Genomic DNA, 19,009 nt, shown 5'->3' with positions numbered 1-19,009 from the left:
TCTGCGGAAAATAATGTTGTGTTTCCCCGAAAACAAGACACACGACTCTCGTCGGGGTCGGTCTTGCGCCCTCGTGAGAAGATCTTTCAGAGGACAGCCTGTCTACTTTCGTCACCCACTTTTTCTTTTGCTTGTCACGGCGTCTACCTCCTTTAAAGTACCCATGGAGGACTGTCTTCGGCAAGGTGTCATATCGGACGATATGTCCGAGGTACAACTTCTGGCGCTTGACGGTAATGATGATTATGTGTGTGAAACAGAGAAGATGACACAAGGGACCGCTAGGTTTCCCGTCTTTTCACTTTCACAACGCCAACACAACGTTGGTTGTGAGCAGCTATTTGATTTCGGTTTCAGTTCTAGTTAAAAAAAGCCCTACTCTGATTCTGAATGTGAAAGTTTTAATTCAGACAACGGTTTTTGTGACTCGATCCTTAATGATCCTTGTGTAGATAAATAATTCTCTTCTAAGAAAGGCTTATATAGTTCTTGACGCTTAATTGTCCTTTGAGTCTTTTCTAGCGTATTTCTAACCACTAAATGAAACAGTATTCAAATCAAACCTTCAAATCCCTGGAACACTGATAGTTACCCAAAAATCCGAGCGCAGATACTTTACTCCCTCGCTACAGTGGTGACAAGCAAACGCTGGAATAGGAAGAGGAGAGGAAGCGATGCCAAGTCCTGTGGAACAGAGAAGATACTGCGACCTTTGAGGGTGGCGACTAGGGCAACTGCCCCTGACCCCACACCAGAGGGTGACCCCGCGATAGGAGATTCTTTTGTCACCGTCAGATCATACAAATATGCGGGGCATCACAAATGACACTGCCAGGGCCCCGCGTACTGACTCTGGTCGCAAAGTTGTCTGGAGCAGCAAAGTTGTCTGGACCAGGTCGGATCCCAAGATTATTTCAGTATTTTCAATCAAAATGCAAACTGCTACTCCCTGTTAAATAATAATTCTGACAACAACAGTTTACTAATTCAATATTGTATTTTTCTGTAGGATTCATGAATCCCATTTCCATAAAGCTGCATCACTCTGCAAGAAAAATGTTGTTAAACGCTTCACTTGATGAAATCCTCAGGCTGCATGTTTGGTGCGCTGTCATGATTGGTCTCATGGTATGTCCTATATTATTGTTATTTGTAGAACTGATAAAATTTTAAGTAATGGTTTGTCTCCTTTAATTTGCTTCCATATTCAAAACATTTGCATCGATTTCCATAAATTTCTTCAGGGACTGAGAATTAGGACGAGTATGCATGCAAATGTCGGGCTGGCTTATACATTTTTTTTTTTCTTATAAAAGAAATTTTGGCCAGTCCACATAATTACTTGTTTTATGTCTGGAAAATCATGTAAAATGATATTAGCTTATGTTTCTTTATCATGTTTGAAAAGCCAGTAGGTGCTGGCAGGTGAGGAGAGGATAAAAGATAAAGGCTTTAATTTCTTTTCTTTTAAAAATTATTCTAATTTAAGCCTAAAAAATGTATATATGTTGAGTAAATCTATTGTTTATGACCACTATCCTTAAAATGATTATTAAAGTCAAACCATTACGCTTTGGTATTTTTGAGATGATTTTCATTCTCGTTCACCAGTTCCTCAACAAACTAATTGTCTTTGTCCCCCTCAATCTTAACTTTAACTCAATCTTTTCCCTGGCCTCAAATGTGTGGTTTGTGTGCATGCATGTTTGTGTGTAGGAGCAAAGAGAGGAGTGAGAGATGCAGAGAAAAAAAAGCAAAAATATGCACACTTCCAAATACATAAAAAAAAACTTGAACCTGCTACGTATTTCATCATTTAAATTTCACTTATATTTCATCAGAAAAAAAATACACCTTTTTATTGCTGATTTGTTAGTTAGACATCACCCATTGTTTTGCAAAGAAATTTGTTTAGATACAATAAACTTGATTAAAAAAATACATTTCATCAAAACAATCCTGTTATGATCTCAGCAACATATAAGTCAAAAATAAAACTCCAACAGCGGACTATAATTAGGTAATACATATTTACAATACCTTTGGAGTGCACCTTGATTAGATTAATATTATCCATTATCAGCAGTGCTAATCAACAAACAGCAAAGTAAAATGGATGTGAAACTGAACAGCAAATCTCCAGAATGTTATTCAGAATATTTCAGCAGGATATAAAAACTAAGGGTGTAGGTAAATTTTTAAAGAATCTAAAAATAAAATCTACATTAGAGTATAGGACTTCAATTAGTGTGAATGCAAATACTATGCTTTTGTATTCAAAACTTCTGTTACTGAGATCAGCTGGAATGTTCTTGTAACTTTCTCAATAACACCTCAACCAAAAAGATATCTACACCAATATCCATTACATTTTCTTTTCATAAAATGTAAAAAAAAATGCAGGAAGTATTTTTGTAACAAATAACAGTGATATGTTAACTTGCCAGCAGTTTTAAACTGTAGTTCACATTTGACTTGGTCTGGCCTTAACTCCATCACAGGTTAACAACTATGCGATGGGGAAGGAAAAAACTGACTGGGAATTTAAACAATTATTTTGCAAGTTTTTCTATTTAATAAATAATAATTGTCATTCTGTAGCTAGTTTAGAGATTAGACATTACATCTCAGACTGTGTCTCAGTCCCTTTCATCAATTTTTGCAAAGCACATTTGCAGAACAACTGCATCATTAAAACATTAGGGTAAACAATTTTCCAGACACATTCCAGAATGTTAGAGACTTAATGGACGTGTTGATTATCTGATGTCAGATATACACCTTTAATCAGGAAATAACATATATCAATCTTCTTTATTATTACTTATCTATTTTTCAAGTCTAAATGTTCCCTCCAGTTAATTCCATCCTCACCACTCTTCAAGCAAGGGACTGGAAATATGAAGTTTAAGAACCAAAATGGTCCAAAGACTGAGGCTATGTTTACCAGCAGTGGGCGCTTGTACTCTGTAATACCCTTGACATATTCATAAGAAGTTTGCCCCGTTACAAGAAGCATGCACTGAAAAGCAAAATAATAGCAACAGCCACATAACGCGAAAAAACAAAAGAAGCCATATATCACCATAGCAACAATGTTAGCCTGCACTTGACCTACTGTCCAGTTCCACAGCAAGAATGGTAAAAAATAAGAATACACCTGAAGACTTAGCACATTAACATAATATTTACTTAGGTACCGAAAGGTAACCGCAGTGGTGTACAGAGCTCCAACAATGCCATAAAAACAAAAGACAATGAAATATCTTTGGTTGTGGAATCCAACACAGCAGCCTCCAAAGAAACAATGGTGATCTCGCTTCAAGACACAATGCTGACACAGTGGACAATGTTTGGCCCGTGGTGGACAAAAAAGTGCACATCTGTTGCATGTTTGGAAACCACCTGGCTCCTGTGAAATGAATTTTGGTAATGCACTGTGTGCCGATGACACATAAGAGTGTTTCTTGAAGTAGACCAGGCATAAATAGTTCAAAATGAGAACAATGAAGATATACACAACAGATGCACGGCTATAGAACAGAAGTTGTGGGTCATATCCAAAGGCATCTGGCATTGTGATGAAGAGATTAATTATTAATGAGCTGATGGATAATATAACAAAATACAAGATGCCTACAATGTTTAGTGCAGCTAGTTTCCATTCCCAATTTTTTTTGACATCTCTGTTCTGAAACAAATTGGGGAAAATAAGTACTTTATGTACATAAATATTTAAAAAATCCATAAACATTTAAAACAATAAAAAATCTCAATATTATATCATTAAATACTTCTAATGATAATTGAATTTGTAAAGCTCATACATGAAAGATTACAAACAAACCAACAGTAAAAGAAGCACAAACGGATAACATCCTGGCAAACATGATCAAAGTGCATAGAAGAAAATAAACAGAGGAGTGAGCAGAACAAAATTTGATTAGGTGACACATTTCTTAAAGGGGTGGGCTTTGAGGCCGAACTTGAAAGCTTCGAAGTACAGACAGTTTGAAGAGAAAGAAGCAGAGAATTCGAAACAGTAGGGCTGAATTTCTTCCCTCTGATGCTGGCACAGGTAACATAAGCAGACCAAAGACACCGACTTGGGTGGTAACTGGTAAAACATTAGCTCAGATAGGTATGCTGGGGCAAGGCTGTGCAGACAATAGTAGCACAGTGAGAACATCTAGTAATCAATGCACTTCTGCTCCAGCACTCACCTTGCTGATAATTTAATTAACTACATTTCATCATTTAGCTACCCTTCTCGGGAGCACAAAAAATTGGTTTATATACTCGTAAGTTGTTCCTCTCCACGTAAACCTTTAGTAAAAGGAACAAAGATCTCGTGTTACCACGCACATCTTTAGTCGGAGAAAAAAAGGCCCTCGTGGGTGAAAGACCAACCAGAGTGAGAAGTAGTGAAACTTATTCCATTTGACTTCATTTCACATAAGAAAATCTGCAGGTGCAGTCTTTCCCTTATCCTTATTATTTTATTTGAGGATAAAAATCTTAAGTTCTACATATTAAAAAAGGAAAACAAATCATATTATATTGTTTTACAATCTTTGTAAAAATTGTAACTTATATGAAGTTGACATGTTAAGGTTTTATAACATTAAATTTTAATGGGAGGCTACTCTAAATTGACAGGGGAAGCTATCCGTCTTATGTACTTAAATTGTAAAATAAAGATCAAAAACTGTGGCGGTTATCTTTGTACGAAGTTACTACTTAACACAATAAAGAAGCTTAACACAGATTAATGGGATTACCTTCATGAATTTGTTTCATACAGTTGTATCCCTCACTAATGGCCTTGATGTAAAGGAAATTCAGCAAACGCTTCCTGTGTGATATCTCTTACAAACTGCAATTGTGTTAAGCTTGGTAAGTGCTGTAGTATCATGAAACTTCATGCGTAAGAAATCAGTATATGTATATAAAGTGTTACATTCTTTTAATACAGATCTTGTCTACGTTTTGGTACAATTCGATGCTGCAGGTAAAAGCAAAATGATCCTTACGCTTAACTAAGTTCGTGGTACGATGAAGCATTCAGGAGTTTGTCCAAGGGAGGCCATTGCACCCCTAGGACACTTTATCTCCCATTGTATTATTATAAATGCATGCTTTATATAGTGCAGCTCGTGCAGGATCGTGTGCTGTGCGTTTGAATCAAAAATCATTAAGTACAGGATATGAAAGAAATGCTATGTATGAAGGTAAAAATGAAGGATGGTAAATGTTAAGGGAAAAATACTAAAGAAGACAACAGAGGCAATAGGCACATTAGGGCAACATGCAGTGAAACATTAGATAAACTAATCTACAAGGTATGTTGCTACTTATTCTTGTTTATATATATATAGCACAACAAAATGTAGTGAAGTGAGTGCATGGGTATATATTCCAACTCATCTACAGTTTTATTTTTGTGCAGTTTTTTTTTTGTAGGGTGTGGGGAGAGATGTGGGAGATGATGTAGTATGGGCTCTTACTTGTCCAAGATTGTAATCAACTGCTAAGTACATACAAAACACAACTTGGATTGGCTCTACAGTGTTTTATTTTCTAAACATTTATTCGACAATCATCAGTGTCATTCATAAACTTATACATATAACCCATAATAATCACAGCATCTCTCAAATTTCTACCAATTTCAAGCTCAAGCTAATGTAATAAAATGTATGCAGTCTTTATGCTCTGGACACTGTATTTTTTTTTAAACAATGAGACAAAGATCTAAAAATGGTACAAATTAGCCATCAAATATTTTTATGTTTGTCTTTGACTATCTTCTCAAGGGTCTGCTGTACCACAGGATATAATTTGTGGCAGGTGTCCTGGCAAATTTGTACTGCCTGCAAAATCAAGGTTGTGTAGAATAAATATAAAAGCATATGCATGTACAAAGTGTTTGTAAGTCATTCCATCCTTTAATTTCATCATACCTGATGTCACAAATAAATGGCCTTAGTTATAGCTAAGCTTAAGTTATACGGTTGATTTTTAAGACACAGCAAGAAGTTACCATAATTAGCAATGTAACATATTGGCTGCAGCTATCAATAATAATACATTTGGTGACTATCCATTATTTCAGTACTGGTTTATAGAATGCAGGTTCAGTGTGGTAAAAGTTTCTTGTGGAGTTTACTATTCATTTACTATTCAAAACACTAGCTTCTGCTTTGCTTAAATGGGCATTGTGTAAATCCATAGCAAATACTATGACATCTGCTACAGCCTACATATTTCAGATGCAGGGAGTTTACAGAACCAAAACTATATGAAACTGATGATTGCTATCTGTACACTCTGGTAATGTCAAGTAACGTAACTTTTTTTAAGGAGATTCATAATTGCTAAGCAAAGTGCATTGGCAAAAAGAAAATTTACTTGAGACAACACGTTGAAACCAATGTCTCCCTGGAAGGTCAATTCTGACACTTGATTTAATGATGGCAACAGTCCAATTGTCAGCTGTCCCCCAACTCTGGCTGGATCATCATCCTGTCAGAAAGCAAGTTTGAGAATGAAGGATATAGGCAATAGCAAAATAATGTAATAACATCAACTCTCTCCATCAAACATTTTAAAAAATACTTTAAACAACACAGTTTCTTACCATGCATGTATTTTCTTCACTGTTGGTTGGATCAACAAATATTCTTTCTCCAAGGATTTTCTGAAATATAAGTTCACAGAAGACTTTGATATATGACAGTTTATGTTGTGTCAAACCCTTTAATTGAAGTAATAAAATGTATTAAATAAATAAAAAATGTCTGATGCCACAAATTGTACCAACTTCACAGGATCTTAAACAGTCTTGCATACACACCAAGGGGGATCAAAATGAAATTTTGAAACCAAAGTAATGTCTTCCCATAGCTAAAGAGAAAACTGTGAAATGCCCATTCACCAGCAGAAACGCAGAGGTAAAATAAATATGTGCAGGAAAGTTAATTTTTAAACAAAAATACATGTATGACCAAAGTTGTCACAACTACCTCTGTGTCAACTGTACAAAATCTGTTGTAAATAGCATCATGAAACTTACAGCACTGCTGCCAATAACCAGGTCATACATGTCGATTCCAGCTGATGCTACTGCTATGGAGGCGCAGGTAATGGCAGCAGCAAGAGCTGAAACAGTAAAGCCAGTACAGTAACACGTAAACAGTAACTCTACTTGTTTTCTTCACAGTTGACAAGAATGCCAAAAATTCATTTCTCTTTTGCCTATTATTTTAGTAGCTATACATTTATTCATTTCAAATTAATTGTAATTACACTTATAGCCAACAAAAGTGTACATCCAAAACAGTACTTCTGATAAAACATCAAATGTCCACATGGAGAAGGCACCACAAACATGGTGGTTTTCATTTTTCTAACATTTTTTAAATCAAATAGTAGTGACTTAAAAGACATTGGATCACCAACTAATAATGGCTAAGTTTGTAATGGGTCAGGTAAGTCATGTGACTATACCACCATGTACCAAGGACAATTTACCAATAATCAGACTCACCACTTCCATCATTCTCCAGTACAGTTACATACACATCCACTTGTAATTTGGGAAACTTATCCTACGAGAAAAGAATAACAACAAATTTCATCAGAGCAGTGTTAATAACGTTAATAATGATAATGGAAACATAATGCATAGCATCAAGACCAAAATAGATCACACTGGATCTGGTAGTTACAGTCAAATGAATGAACTCTGGCCTTTTAATGATAAAAATTTATTAACTACAGGCATATATCGTTTTCTTCTTTTCCTATGAAGAGTAGAAACTTGGCATTTAAAAATAAAAAGCTTAAATAATATTAATCCATTTATTTCTTGCTTGGTATGTGCCTATATTTAACTACATACTGATCTACAAAGAATACATTTCATTCATTATGGAACTTTAATTAAATCAAATTAAAAAGACCCAGATCACTCACCAAACAGATAGCTGGTCTAATCGCTTCTAACAATTGTGTTGAAAGATCTTTTTCCTGACTGTCTTGGACTGGCTGGCGTCTGACATGACATGAGAAAGGTGCAAACTTGAATTCACATGTCACCTGACCTTGCATCTGAACATCTTCTCGACGAGCAACCTCTCTGGGTCCATACCTAAAGTAAAAGAAGTATTGCCAAAGAGTGAATTAAGGTAATTTGTAGCAGATTGCATTAGCGAAAAAGTTATTGCACAGAAAAATTAACTGAAAATATAAAACACTACAGAACCAAAAGTCATACATACACAGCACATATGACTTTAGTGCGATTTAGCTCCACATAAGCTGAACCTTGTGCCTGAGTAATCAATCCTGCTCGCATATCTGTAACGGTATTGTTCTTGGAATATTAATTAAAATCTTTAAATGCTTGTCACATTCACACTAACAGTGTAACAGGCTATGGAGTGCATGGAACAGCAGATATTATGGAGAAAGAAGCAAGACTGAGAAAAGACTTTTTCAGTAAATCCACAAATCTTAGGAATGCTTTAAATAGTAAATTATTAAGCATCTGATTCAGGCAAGAAAACAAATGCGTCAACTACTATTACAAAATTATTAATATGTTTACATGAGGTATAATCATTACTTTTTGTATTAAATTATTTTTCTTAAAGAAAGACTGAAAAAATAAATTTAAAGTTGAGATATTATAAATGCTAGGTTCTCTAGCTTTTAACACTGCATCACTAGAAAATATTGCATACAAACAGGACGATGCTGTGATTCATTTCTTCCATCTGCACGACGGCCTTCATTGAGGAGCTGAAGAAAATAGGTAAAATAATAATTCTGAGACATTACTTTTTGGATTACTTGAACTATTGGTTAACATCATCTCAAGACATAAAATTAAAGTTGGAAAATGCTATTAAATATGTTTAGTTATAGATTATTCATGTATTTATAACTTTTTACCTTTGTTTTCCAAGAACACAATTACATAAATAGATTCTTTTTGGAATTGAAATGCCAGTGTATTGAACTGGTAGTCATGTCTTTACATATCATGTTAATTTCTTCACTAATTAATTGCTTAGTTCAGAAAATATAAAACTACGTGTTTCACAGGCTGTTGCCTTCCTACCTTAAGTGAAGACGCTCGAAAACTGGAACACAGATTGTACGGGCTTTGTGAGGTTTCTGGCCCAACAATTCGTCGCGTGTCAGGCATGGCTACGACCACATTTGGCAAGGGAGAGAAGTAACAACGATTTCTAAGAGTTACCTTTTGTTTCGGGCAGCAACCACCACCCATACACGCACACCTCTTAGCACCGATTTCATTCTTCAGACACCAGAAGTGTGTGGCTGCTGTTGTATATTTTATTTTGGTGCGTTGATACGGGTTTTAGATTTAATTTTATTTGTTTAGTGTTTCGAACCCATTCGCTGCAACAGAAAATTTACTGTTTAATAATAATAATAAAATTGATAGCGTTTTAAATTACTCCACCACCAAAGGCAGGCTCAAAGCATTGTACATAAAGAAAACACAGCTGGTCTCAAAAGCAAAAAGTTCATTGTCAGCCCAGGCATGTATACGATTTATAGCATTGCTGAACCTTTGACTGTAACCGAAGGTAGTCACAGATGTATATGACTTGGTACGGTAGATAATCATAAGTTATACAGCTGTCAGTCTGCCTATAAAAGCTTTTAAGAAGGGGACACTTCTCTGAGGAAGAATTAAGGCACGTCTCGAAGTTTGCTTCAGGTGCACAGAAACCGTGGACACAAGAATTAAGAATCACGTACATATAATTATGGTCATAGAAACCTGCAGAAAAGTGACAGCAATTATGAAAAGAAAACAAGCAAGGGAAGATTGGATGAAAGAAAGAGAAGATAAAGAAAGCAGAATGAAGAGGGCAAAGTGAGGACATAGTTTCACCTGCGGAAGCGTTTAAAGACCAATTGGAAATGCATTGGCTAATTGTGCATCATTGCCACTTTCTTCAGAAGGATTTCGACTCATTGCCGACGGTGATCCTCTTCATGAAATCGAAGTCAGCGAACTTAGTATATATCGACCAAGCCTACCTGTACAAAATGGTCACAGCTATAAGCAGGGAAAGCCTCAATGACGATCTACTGCAGGAAAAGCCTGGGCCCATCTCGATGTCCAGATGGCTGATAACTGCTAGCAGGATATGTAGCTGTACGTATGTGGCAACAGCGCAACCAAGTAACGAACTGTATTCCCTGACACACTGATCATTGTCTCCTTGCTATGGACCCACAAGTATCGCCCAAGATGCACTGACTGACCAAAGTACTTGCTTCAACAAATTAAGCAACAGAGTTTTTATCATCGGCCTGCATAAATATAACATGGCCCGTAGTGCAACGGAACGCATACTGGGCTTATCAGGAAAACCTTTTTCTGTCGATGATTGGAGATGACGATTAAGTCAATAGGAAGGCAGCAAATGGATATAATAAAGTTAATTTGCCAAGCAACTGATGGATCTCAAAAGCAAGCCAGAGAATTTCGACCACCCAAACTAAAGGAGAATACTCAAACATTGCAAGACTACCATCTCGGGGGTGTTGTTTGTGCTTTTTTGTTTGTGTGTTTGTTTCTTTATTTGTTTTTTGTTTGTTACTCTGATTTTATTTTTTTTAGGGACTGTCTTAACTGGATGATCGGAAGTGAAAATGTGTGACTCGGTGAGCGACAGGTCCACCCAGATAAAGGATGTATACCATTTCCACTTAAGCACACCACTTAATTTTCATTAAATATCTACTAATTCCCAAGACTAAAAAGTAAGAACAAGTTAGAAGGAATTTCTGGCCCTAGGATGGAATTTCGTAAGTCTTTGTAACGCATTTGCATGTAACTGTATACAAACAGAACAGCTAAATCTATATAACTATGCCAGTGGTTCTTAACCTTGTTTGAGGTACCGAACCCACAAGTTTCATATGCACATTCACCGAACCCTTCTTTAGTGTCCTCACAAATTGCGGGTGTGTCTTGACCTCCGTGGCGAACCCCCAAGACCGACTCACCGAACCCCTAGGGTTCGATCGAACCCCGGTTAAGAACCACTGAACTATGCAAACAGAGGATGAGCTACATATATATATATAACACTATATAAACAGAAGATATATTTATAACTATAAAAAAATAGAAGAGCTATATATATATTTTTTCAGGCCCTATATATATATATGCTCCAATGGAGGTGAAAAGGAATAAGAATAATAAGAATATAAATTTTACTCTATAAAAACAGAATATATATATAACATATATATATAAAACTGCATAAAAGCAGAAGAGCTATATATAGATTACGCGTTAGGAAGGTCACGTTGCATGACGTATAACGTACGTCATGTATGTTTTACGCAAGCTAGAGACGTGTTAACATCTAGAAAGTTCGTGCAACTCATTGCATGTGTTCTTCAGTAAAAGTCGCTGATATTACATGGGTTCTAATAATGCTTCCATTGCCCGAGAGAACTGTCGCCTGGCCCGGCTTGGTTGCCGTTGACATGTGAGCACGAACTTGTTTCATACACGTCCGTGGTGTGAGTAACGTTCTTTATGTTATCGCCGACGTGAATGCAAAGGTTACGTCTCCCCACGTCGCGAAGATTTGTTACACAATGTTATCGTGTGCTAGCTCATTGCTTGCTTAGCTGGCGGCTATCGTGCTCCACACTGAATAGTTTAGAAGTGGCGAGCAGCGCATGCAAGTCTTGCAGCAACAGTGAGTGTAAAATTGAGACTGATTGTATACCTACCTAGCTATTGTCAACACAGCCACAGGTGGTATCGATCCTTTGCCAGCTGCAATGTCTGTTGACGAAGGATAACATTTTCTACACCGGGGATAAATTTAACCGCACGCCAGTTATTTGAATCTGTCGGCATGAAACGAACTGAACTAATTTCAGAAAATAACATAGTCTCTGTGGCCACGCCATGAAAGAGTTAGGTGTGTGAATGTGTCTGTGAGGGGAAGGGATTTCTCTAGTGCTATGGAAGGAAGCACATCTATGTACTTAAGTGTGTTATTTAAGTATTTATTTTATTAAGTGTGTACTAAATTTTAAAAGCAGCTCGATTACCCTGGTTTTGGTAGAGTTTGAGGGGGCGGGGTGAAACAGTAAGTGATGTGACCGTCGTTCAGCAGAAGGAGATAAACATTGCAGCTGAAGACCCTCCGGAACATGTTTTTTTTCGTTTTCTTGTTATTTATTGTTTAATTTGTTGCCGAAAAATATGTCCAGTTAAGTCGGGGCCCATCTACTTAAAGATGTCTTATGTCCGTAACAGCAGCATAAATGTTAAGCCAGGATTGCACTGGGTTGTTTATATCATTCATCCCCACAGAAACCTGTGGGAAAAAAGTCTTTTTAAAAAGTAGAATGTATGAAAAAAGCCAAAATTTATCGCCATTTTTTCGAACCCTGCTCGCTTCAGGGCAGACCTTTTTTGTCAAGAAAAAGAAAACCATTCCAAAGATTAATAACTTAATATTGATCTGATGCATACTTTGATATAAGTTTTTTTAAAGCACAGCTTTCTTGATGTTTGAATGGCTGCAGCTGGCAGGCCATTGACGATCAGAAGATTAATTATGAGCTGTTTGTGTGTCAGTTAGTTCCTGGACCTATGGCAAAGGTTTTGAGCTCCAGCGCTATGGGGAAGAAGCACTTCCGCAAAGAAAAGCCAGATCGTTACCATGGTTTGAGCTTTACTCTCTGCCTTCTTGGTTATAGTAGTTACAGTTAACATTAAGGTTAAATTAAAATGTTTAACAAATCTCACTGAAAATCAAAAGAAAATTACTGCTACATCAGACGGTATTCTGCACAGGTTGGTAGTGCTCGAATGAACAGTCGTCACTCATGTTTTTATTTATTGCATGGTTGATCACCTGTTTGACGTCAGTTTATTATAAGTATTTGTAGTATAATTTTCAAAGAAAAATCGCTATATTCGCTGTTTTAACATCTTAACTAACATCGGCATGTCAACTTAGGTTTCTTTAAAGAAACTTGTTATGTTTTCTCTAGTGCTGTACGTCGGAGATAACAGATCTCTACAGGTGTTTAGTATGGAGGTTAGTCTATGTGATATGTTGCATACACGATTTCTGCCTCAGGTAAATCCCAGGACCTAGACCTGTTGTCATAAGACTGCATTACGTTATGTCTGTTGGAGACTTAATTGTCCACTTGCAGGTGTTTTACTGGTGAACGCAGGAACTAACGGAGTGCATTGACCGACAAAACAAAAACAAAACAAACAAAACAAAACAAAACAAAACATGTTAATAATTTACAGTAATGACCTTTTCAGCGGACCTGACCAATCAAACTAGCAACGCCTCAAGGGTGGACTTTCAAAACAATTTTTCGGAATAATCTACAACTCACAATAATTAAGCAGACAATATACATCCCAGAATTAAATTTTCTTGCCAGCATTTGAGGAAAAGTTATATACTCGATACGCAAAACCCGCGCTCGGACGCACAAGAGATGACAGTACTCAATACAGTACTTTAATTCTTTTTGATTCGCGTCACACACCATTGATGTGAAAAGGTTTATACTTCATTGGCTTCACACACCATTGAACCTTTTAGGTTTAATTATTTCATTCCGTGGAACGCAAGTCAAGATCGAGGAGCTTATTCGGTCTACTTCACAGGACAAGCACTAATCCTCGTGGCCGTCTCGGCACTTCAGTCAATGAACCGTCACGGTCGGCAACTTTAAATACAGTGTACACCTGTCGGCGCCCTTCACCTGCCTTTGTCGGGCCAGGTACCCGTAAGTTGCAAGAACTCGCCGCCGTGGGGGACGCACGAAGTTTATCGCGGTAGACAAGTTGTAGCCAATCAAAGTTCGCTACGAGTCAATCCCTGCAGTGTACCTAGCGACAGTGACAGACGACCGACAGAGCATGTGAAGCAATGATGACGACGGAGCAGACGACACAGCCTCCAGTTGGTAACGGTGAGCGGATTCTTTTAGTATGCAGAAAAAAAAAACATATCACCGACTTTTTTGTCAGTTGAAATGTTTTAGTGAACTGAACTGTGACCGCCTGCTTATCTTAATCACAGGTCTGACGGGACGACGGCTGGACTACCTTGCTCGACCAAAAACAGTCTCAACCAAACTTGATGACAGGTATGCTAGAAATCGATGACGATCTATTGTTATCTATATATATATTCACGATCATTTGAAGCAAGAGCAGCAGCATGGTGTGTGTAGGATTAAAACGTATTAGTTCATTAAGTCTCAACCAAGATATATCGATACATGTATATATGTTCATCCACGTTGGACGCGCCAGTAGTGCATGTACAACAATCATGCAATTATAAGTGTTAACAACCAGAGCAACAACAATTAACAAAGTGCATATGTGAGTGAAAAGAAAAACAAATCACATATCACGCAGATTTAATCCGCACATTGTTCTAACTAAACTTTCTAAGTCCAGCCCCGTACTCAAGTGTTTTAATTCAAGATCAGTTATGTAAGCTAGCAAAACAAAAAAATATATTGTCATAAACGTTTCAAGCGAGTTAAGAAGCTTTAATGCCATTCATTACAGCTATATATACTGAACATAAACTTCTTGGGTACATTAAAATATGAAGTCTACATGCAGTTTAATTTTCTACATCAATTTTCCTCATTCTTTCTCTATGTCTCTCTATATCAGTCTATCCCTCTTACACTCACCTGGAGTATTCCTGTGTCTGTCTACTATCCATATAATAAATTTGCATACATGATCTTTATCTCTCTGAAGTTGTAATTATGTAATCCAATATAGAAATAAAATAGGTAAATTAAAAAATGGTAAAGAGCAGAATTCACAAACATTGCTCAATGGTGACAACTGTGCATGCTTCTTGCTCTGTTTCAGGAGAAGTGTGTATTGGATTACACATGTCCCACTAAGACCTGAGGCAAATGGTGCCACATGCTTTTGTAAGTGCCCATTCGATCTATACTAATATGAAAATCTGTGCAAATGTAACTTATGTAATGCATTGCTGATTGGTCATTATAGATCAACATAATAATTTATCAGGGATTTAAAGTCAATGGACATGATCCAAAATTGCTAACCCATGTAAAATATTTTGAAAAGGAAAGGCAAGACACATTTTTTTAAAACTAAATGATCATATTCCTTTTCTGCTGTAGATCAATTAAAAATAAAAATGTATACAGGATGTTTCTTCCAAGTTAAAAAAAATGATGTTCTTAAAACTTAATTAGAAAAGACTTTCATACTATCAAGATTAACAGCAACTTCATTATTAAATGCAGTTGGTTTTTTTAGCTGTTGAATAAATCCCCCTCCCCCACCAAAATTGTTTCAGATACTACAGATAGAGAAGATGAACTTGCTAGACCCAAAATTGTGAAAACTGGGTGGTATCCTGACAGGTACCCTGTAGAGCTTTGCACTGTTCCTCTCTTATTTCTGCCTGTATATATTTGTTGTGGTGTTTGTGTGTGAGGCATATGTGTGTGCATGTGCACATGCATGTATGTGCTTGTGTATGTGCAAGAGAGAAATAGTCACTAAATGGTTATAGAATAGATGCTAAAGTCTCAAATGAAATTTGATTAGGCCTAAGATGCTCAATACCCACCATATTTGAAGATAGTTCAATATAATAAGACAAAATACATTTAAGACTAATGACCAATTGCTTTTTGTGTGGTAATTTGAGGAAAACAAGAGACTGCATAGAAACTGGGCTTTACTAAAAGGTGTACCTTATTTGTGTACAGATCTCCAATATGGCCTGTCAGTGAAAGAGCAAAGCATGCAGTTGCCTCTCAGCGTGTACTAGAGCTTAGTGAGCCAAAGAGGATTTCTCCTTATTATCAGATGCCACGATCACCTTACATGTCTGTCAAAAAAGAAGCTCTTTACGCCGAACCATCAACACGCATCATAGCAATGTCTGCCCCCAAAACACGTGTAAACTGCTACGATGCTTATGACTCACAGTGGGGAGAATATTACCCTTTGCCTGTAGCAGTGCTCACAGCCACCGTTACAGAACGAATGGAAAAATTGGCCGAGCCAAGGCCTTTTCACAAAGTAAGGTCCAATCAATAAAGGAGCTTCTGCTAAGTCAAAACACTTAGTGAAATATGGGATAAAAAATGTTAAAAGTTAAACAATAAAAAGGAACTTTTCTCTGCCTAAACTTGGTCATTAAAGCAGGGTTTGATTTCAGTGTTAGTGCTAGTTTTCGTTAGCATCAGAATTGGGACATCTTGTCTACCTTAGCCGCATCTTTCAATGTTTGTGACTGTCTAAAAGGGCCTGCCATGCCAGTTTGTGAGAAAAAAATGTTTCTCTTTAGTCATTGGAGAAATGTATCACTAAAGCTGACCAAGAGAAGAATTATGGAAAGGTGGCCATTAATGTGTCATAGCAATTCTTCATGTCATTCTCATCATTTTTTCAAATAATTGCCTCTTCCTCTGTCACATCTATGTTACTGTCTATTACATTCTTGGTTTATTTAATTTTGATGGAGTCTGTTTGTTGCACAAGAGGATGTTGTCTGTGTTTACACTGTTACAGGATTTTTGTTGGCCAAGGCCTGTACAGTGGGACGTCTCAGAGGCAGCAAAGAAAGTTATGGCATCAGCACGAGTGCTGCAGCTGAGCCGACCACGAAGTCGCTGGTTACTCAAGGATGATTATGATCCTTTTAAAGTTTCCCTTGCAGCTCGACACGCCCACCCAACACCTCGGATTGAGGAGCTCAGCCAGCCACTTGAACGTAAAGTTAAGAAGTAGTGTAGGCAAACAATGCTGGAAGAATTGATAATATATTTGTATGAGCAGCTCCTGTTTTAAAGCAAGTAAAATAAATGAGTAACCCTGTTATGAATTTTTCAATAACAAGATAAAAAAAAAAAAAAGAATCAGCACATTTAGCATGGTAGTTGGTAGACAAGTTAGACTTTTTTGAGAATAATGGGCATTTTTCTGCATTATGTATAACGGTGGCATGAGCCTCCTAGCCCTTCCTCGCTTCCCCAACCAATAACAGCTGTCACCAGGTCAACACCTGCTTGACAGTTTTATGCAACAACTGTCACATTACTTTAATTCTGATCCAGCAGACTATCAAGAAATATGCATTAAAGTCTTTTGTTTTGAAGTGTGCAGATTTACTTTCTTTTCTTCAGTTTGTCTTTCAGTGTAAAAAAGTGAAAACTTTAAGAATATTTTTATCTCTCAAATAAGTAAATTATATTTGCACTAGATTTGTTTGAAATAAAAAGCATTTTGAGTTTTGTGGTGTTTCGATCATTTATATTATATATGCTAAAGTAATTTTTTTCTAAAAAAATATTTTGCTGTGATAATGTAGTTTTACTTGTATCATGTCTTCCATGTCCTGTGCAATAAGTTTTGACACATTATTTTGTGAATCCAGTATCTACATGAGGGCTGTTTTTACAAAAAATGTTGCCTCTTGTAGTTACTATGCAGGTTTTTTTTTTTCACTCACATGATATTGAAGTTTGTGTGTCCTTCATCAAATACCCACAACTTTGCGATAAACTATAAGAGAGAATGTCAAATATACACATAAAATCCAGAAGACTAGGACAAAGCTAGGTAATTACAACTGATCCAGAATTACTTGAAAAAGTTTAAAGGGGTGTTCTAAGAGTTATTCTTCTTATAGACATAACATTAATAGGTGTTGATATATATATATATCTAGTCCATGCCTGCTACAGGTGAAACACACCATACTGTTCATACTTTTAAAAAGATCCTTGTGACAAAAAAGAATTCAGGTATTCTACATCATTTTACCTAGCTTCTCTCCCCCCTTTCCTTTTTCCACTTTACTGTGACTGTATGTGTATGTGATAAAAAAAGTGAGCGCATGGATGTATACAGAGAGATATGTTAGTGGTGAGAGTGTTCTTCCTTGATAAAAATCCCCCTATGATGATATTTTCCTAAGATGATAGAATCGTTATTTTCTATATAAACATTTTTGACTTTGCCAAACATTCAGAAAGTTGTAAATTTATTTCAAGCAAAAAAAGGAAGTATTTTTGCTGGCACCAAACCTATTTTAGCTTGAAAACTGAAAACTGAATGCCAGAAATAAGAGTTATCATTTTAGAATCAAGATGTGTGCTAGATTTTCATTTGTAACATTGTAAATGTGGGACTCAAAATTCTATGCAGTGACTCAGTATTATTTTGATGGTAATATTTTACATCTGCTTTATATTTGCCAAGAGTGTTTCATGGCTTTTTGTAAAAAAAAAAAAAAAACTCAATAAAAAACATGTTTTAATGCTCCTAATGTGTGTGACAGAATTTAGTATGTGTGTACTATAACTTAAAAAACTGGTCTCTATTTTAAAATGCCTTTTCTGTCACAATTTTATGAAAAGTTAAAGGCTTCAAGTATTATTAACTCCATGTGATACTTTTCATAATAAGTGCTTTATTATACTTATCAAATCTTACATACCAGTATTAATTTGCACGTTTGTATTTTGTGATCAGCTTGCTGTATTACAAGTAAAAAATGTTCACACACTCCTATCAAAAAACAAGCAATTTTACCTTCACATATCTATTTGGTTTACTTGTGCATCTTTTTAATAATTTTTAAAGCTAACATTGCACACTAAGACAATCAGTAAACTATCTGCCAACTGACTCCATATGCCTTAAAATCTTTTTTAAAAAATCAGAAGCATCCCATTTCTATGGCGTTTTTCATGCAAAATAATAATAATTAAATGCAACAAATAATGTTTGTCAATAGATTTCTTGTGATTTTTAAGCCTTCCAACCTGCTGTATTTATCATTATTTCTGAGATAAAATGCATAAGTATTCTGGTGCTGTATTTGTAAATACACAACTGTTTCTAAATTCTAAATATATGTTTGGTTCCAAA

The 19,009-nt window shown here is 36.3% G+C and overlaps 3 protein-coding genes across 7 annotated transcripts; 1 reads left to right on the top strand and 2 right to left on the bottom strand.

The window, feature by feature from the left end:
* Window positions 1-1,815: 1,815 nt before the first annotated feature.
* Window positions 1,816-5,023, bottom strand: LOC112563115 (palmitoyltransferase ZDHHC22-like). Its single transcript, XM_025236868.1, has 2 exons — window positions 4,782-5,023; window positions 1,816-3,691 (listed from the first exon to the last, which is right to left on the bottom strand). Exons 1-2 carry the CDS (start codon window positions 4,785-4,787, stop codon window positions 2,825-2,827), a joined length of 873 nt encoding a protein of 290 aa, XP_025092653.1. The 5' UTR covers window positions 4,788-5,023; the 3' UTR covers window positions 1,816-2,824.
* A 534-nt stretch (window positions 5,024-5,557) lies between these two features.
* On the bottom strand, window positions 5,558-9,377 carry LOC112563173 (exosome complex component MTR3-like). The gene is made up of 9 exons (XM_025236945.1): window positions 9,128-9,377; window positions 8,748-8,805; window positions 8,283-8,361; window positions 7,978-8,152; window positions 7,550-7,610; window positions 7,076-7,161; window positions 6,641-6,700; window positions 6,412-6,525; window positions 5,558-5,873 (listed from the first exon to the last, which is right to left on the bottom strand). The coding sequence occupies exons 1-9, from the start codon at window positions 9,296-9,298 to the stop codon at window positions 5,778-5,780; spliced, it is 900 nt and encodes a 299-aa protein (XP_025092730.1). The 5' UTR covers window positions 9,299-9,377; the 3' UTR covers window positions 5,558-5,777.
* A 2,021-nt stretch (window positions 9,378-11,398) lies between these two features.
* Window positions 11,399-19,009, top strand: LOC112562989 (testicular haploid expressed gene protein-like). 5 transcript variants are annotated; one of them, XM_025236654.1, is made up of 7 exons: window positions 11,399-11,552; window positions 12,662-12,749; window positions 14,139-14,205; window positions 14,957-15,021; window positions 15,420-15,486; window positions 15,838-16,153; window positions 16,646-19,009. In XM_025236654.1, the coding sequence occupies exons 2-7, from the start codon at window positions 12,677-12,679 to the stop codon at window positions 16,862-16,864; spliced, it is 807 nt and encodes a 268-aa protein (XP_025092439.1). In that variant the 5' UTR covers window positions 11,399-11,552; window positions 12,662-12,676; the 3' UTR covers window positions 16,865-19,009. The 5 variants fall into 5 exon arrangements, with proteins under 5 accessions (XP_025092439.1, XP_025092440.1, XP_025092441.1 ...); XM_025236655.1 differs by having other exon boundaries at window positions 11,403-11,552; window positions 12,666-12,749; XM_025236656.1 differs by having other exon boundaries at window positions 11,405-11,586.

Source organism: Pomacea canaliculata, linkage group LG4 (assembly GCF_003073045.1).
Source record: "Pomacea canaliculata isolate SZHN2017 linkage group LG4, ASM307304v1, whole genome shotgun sequence".
Taxonomy (NCBI): domain Eukaryota; kingdom Metazoa; phylum Mollusca; class Gastropoda; order Architaenioglossa; family Ampullariidae; genus Pomacea; species Pomacea canaliculata.
The sequence above is the reverse complement of the archived record's forward strand: the minus strand, read 5'-3'. Positions and strand labels throughout refer to the sequence as shown.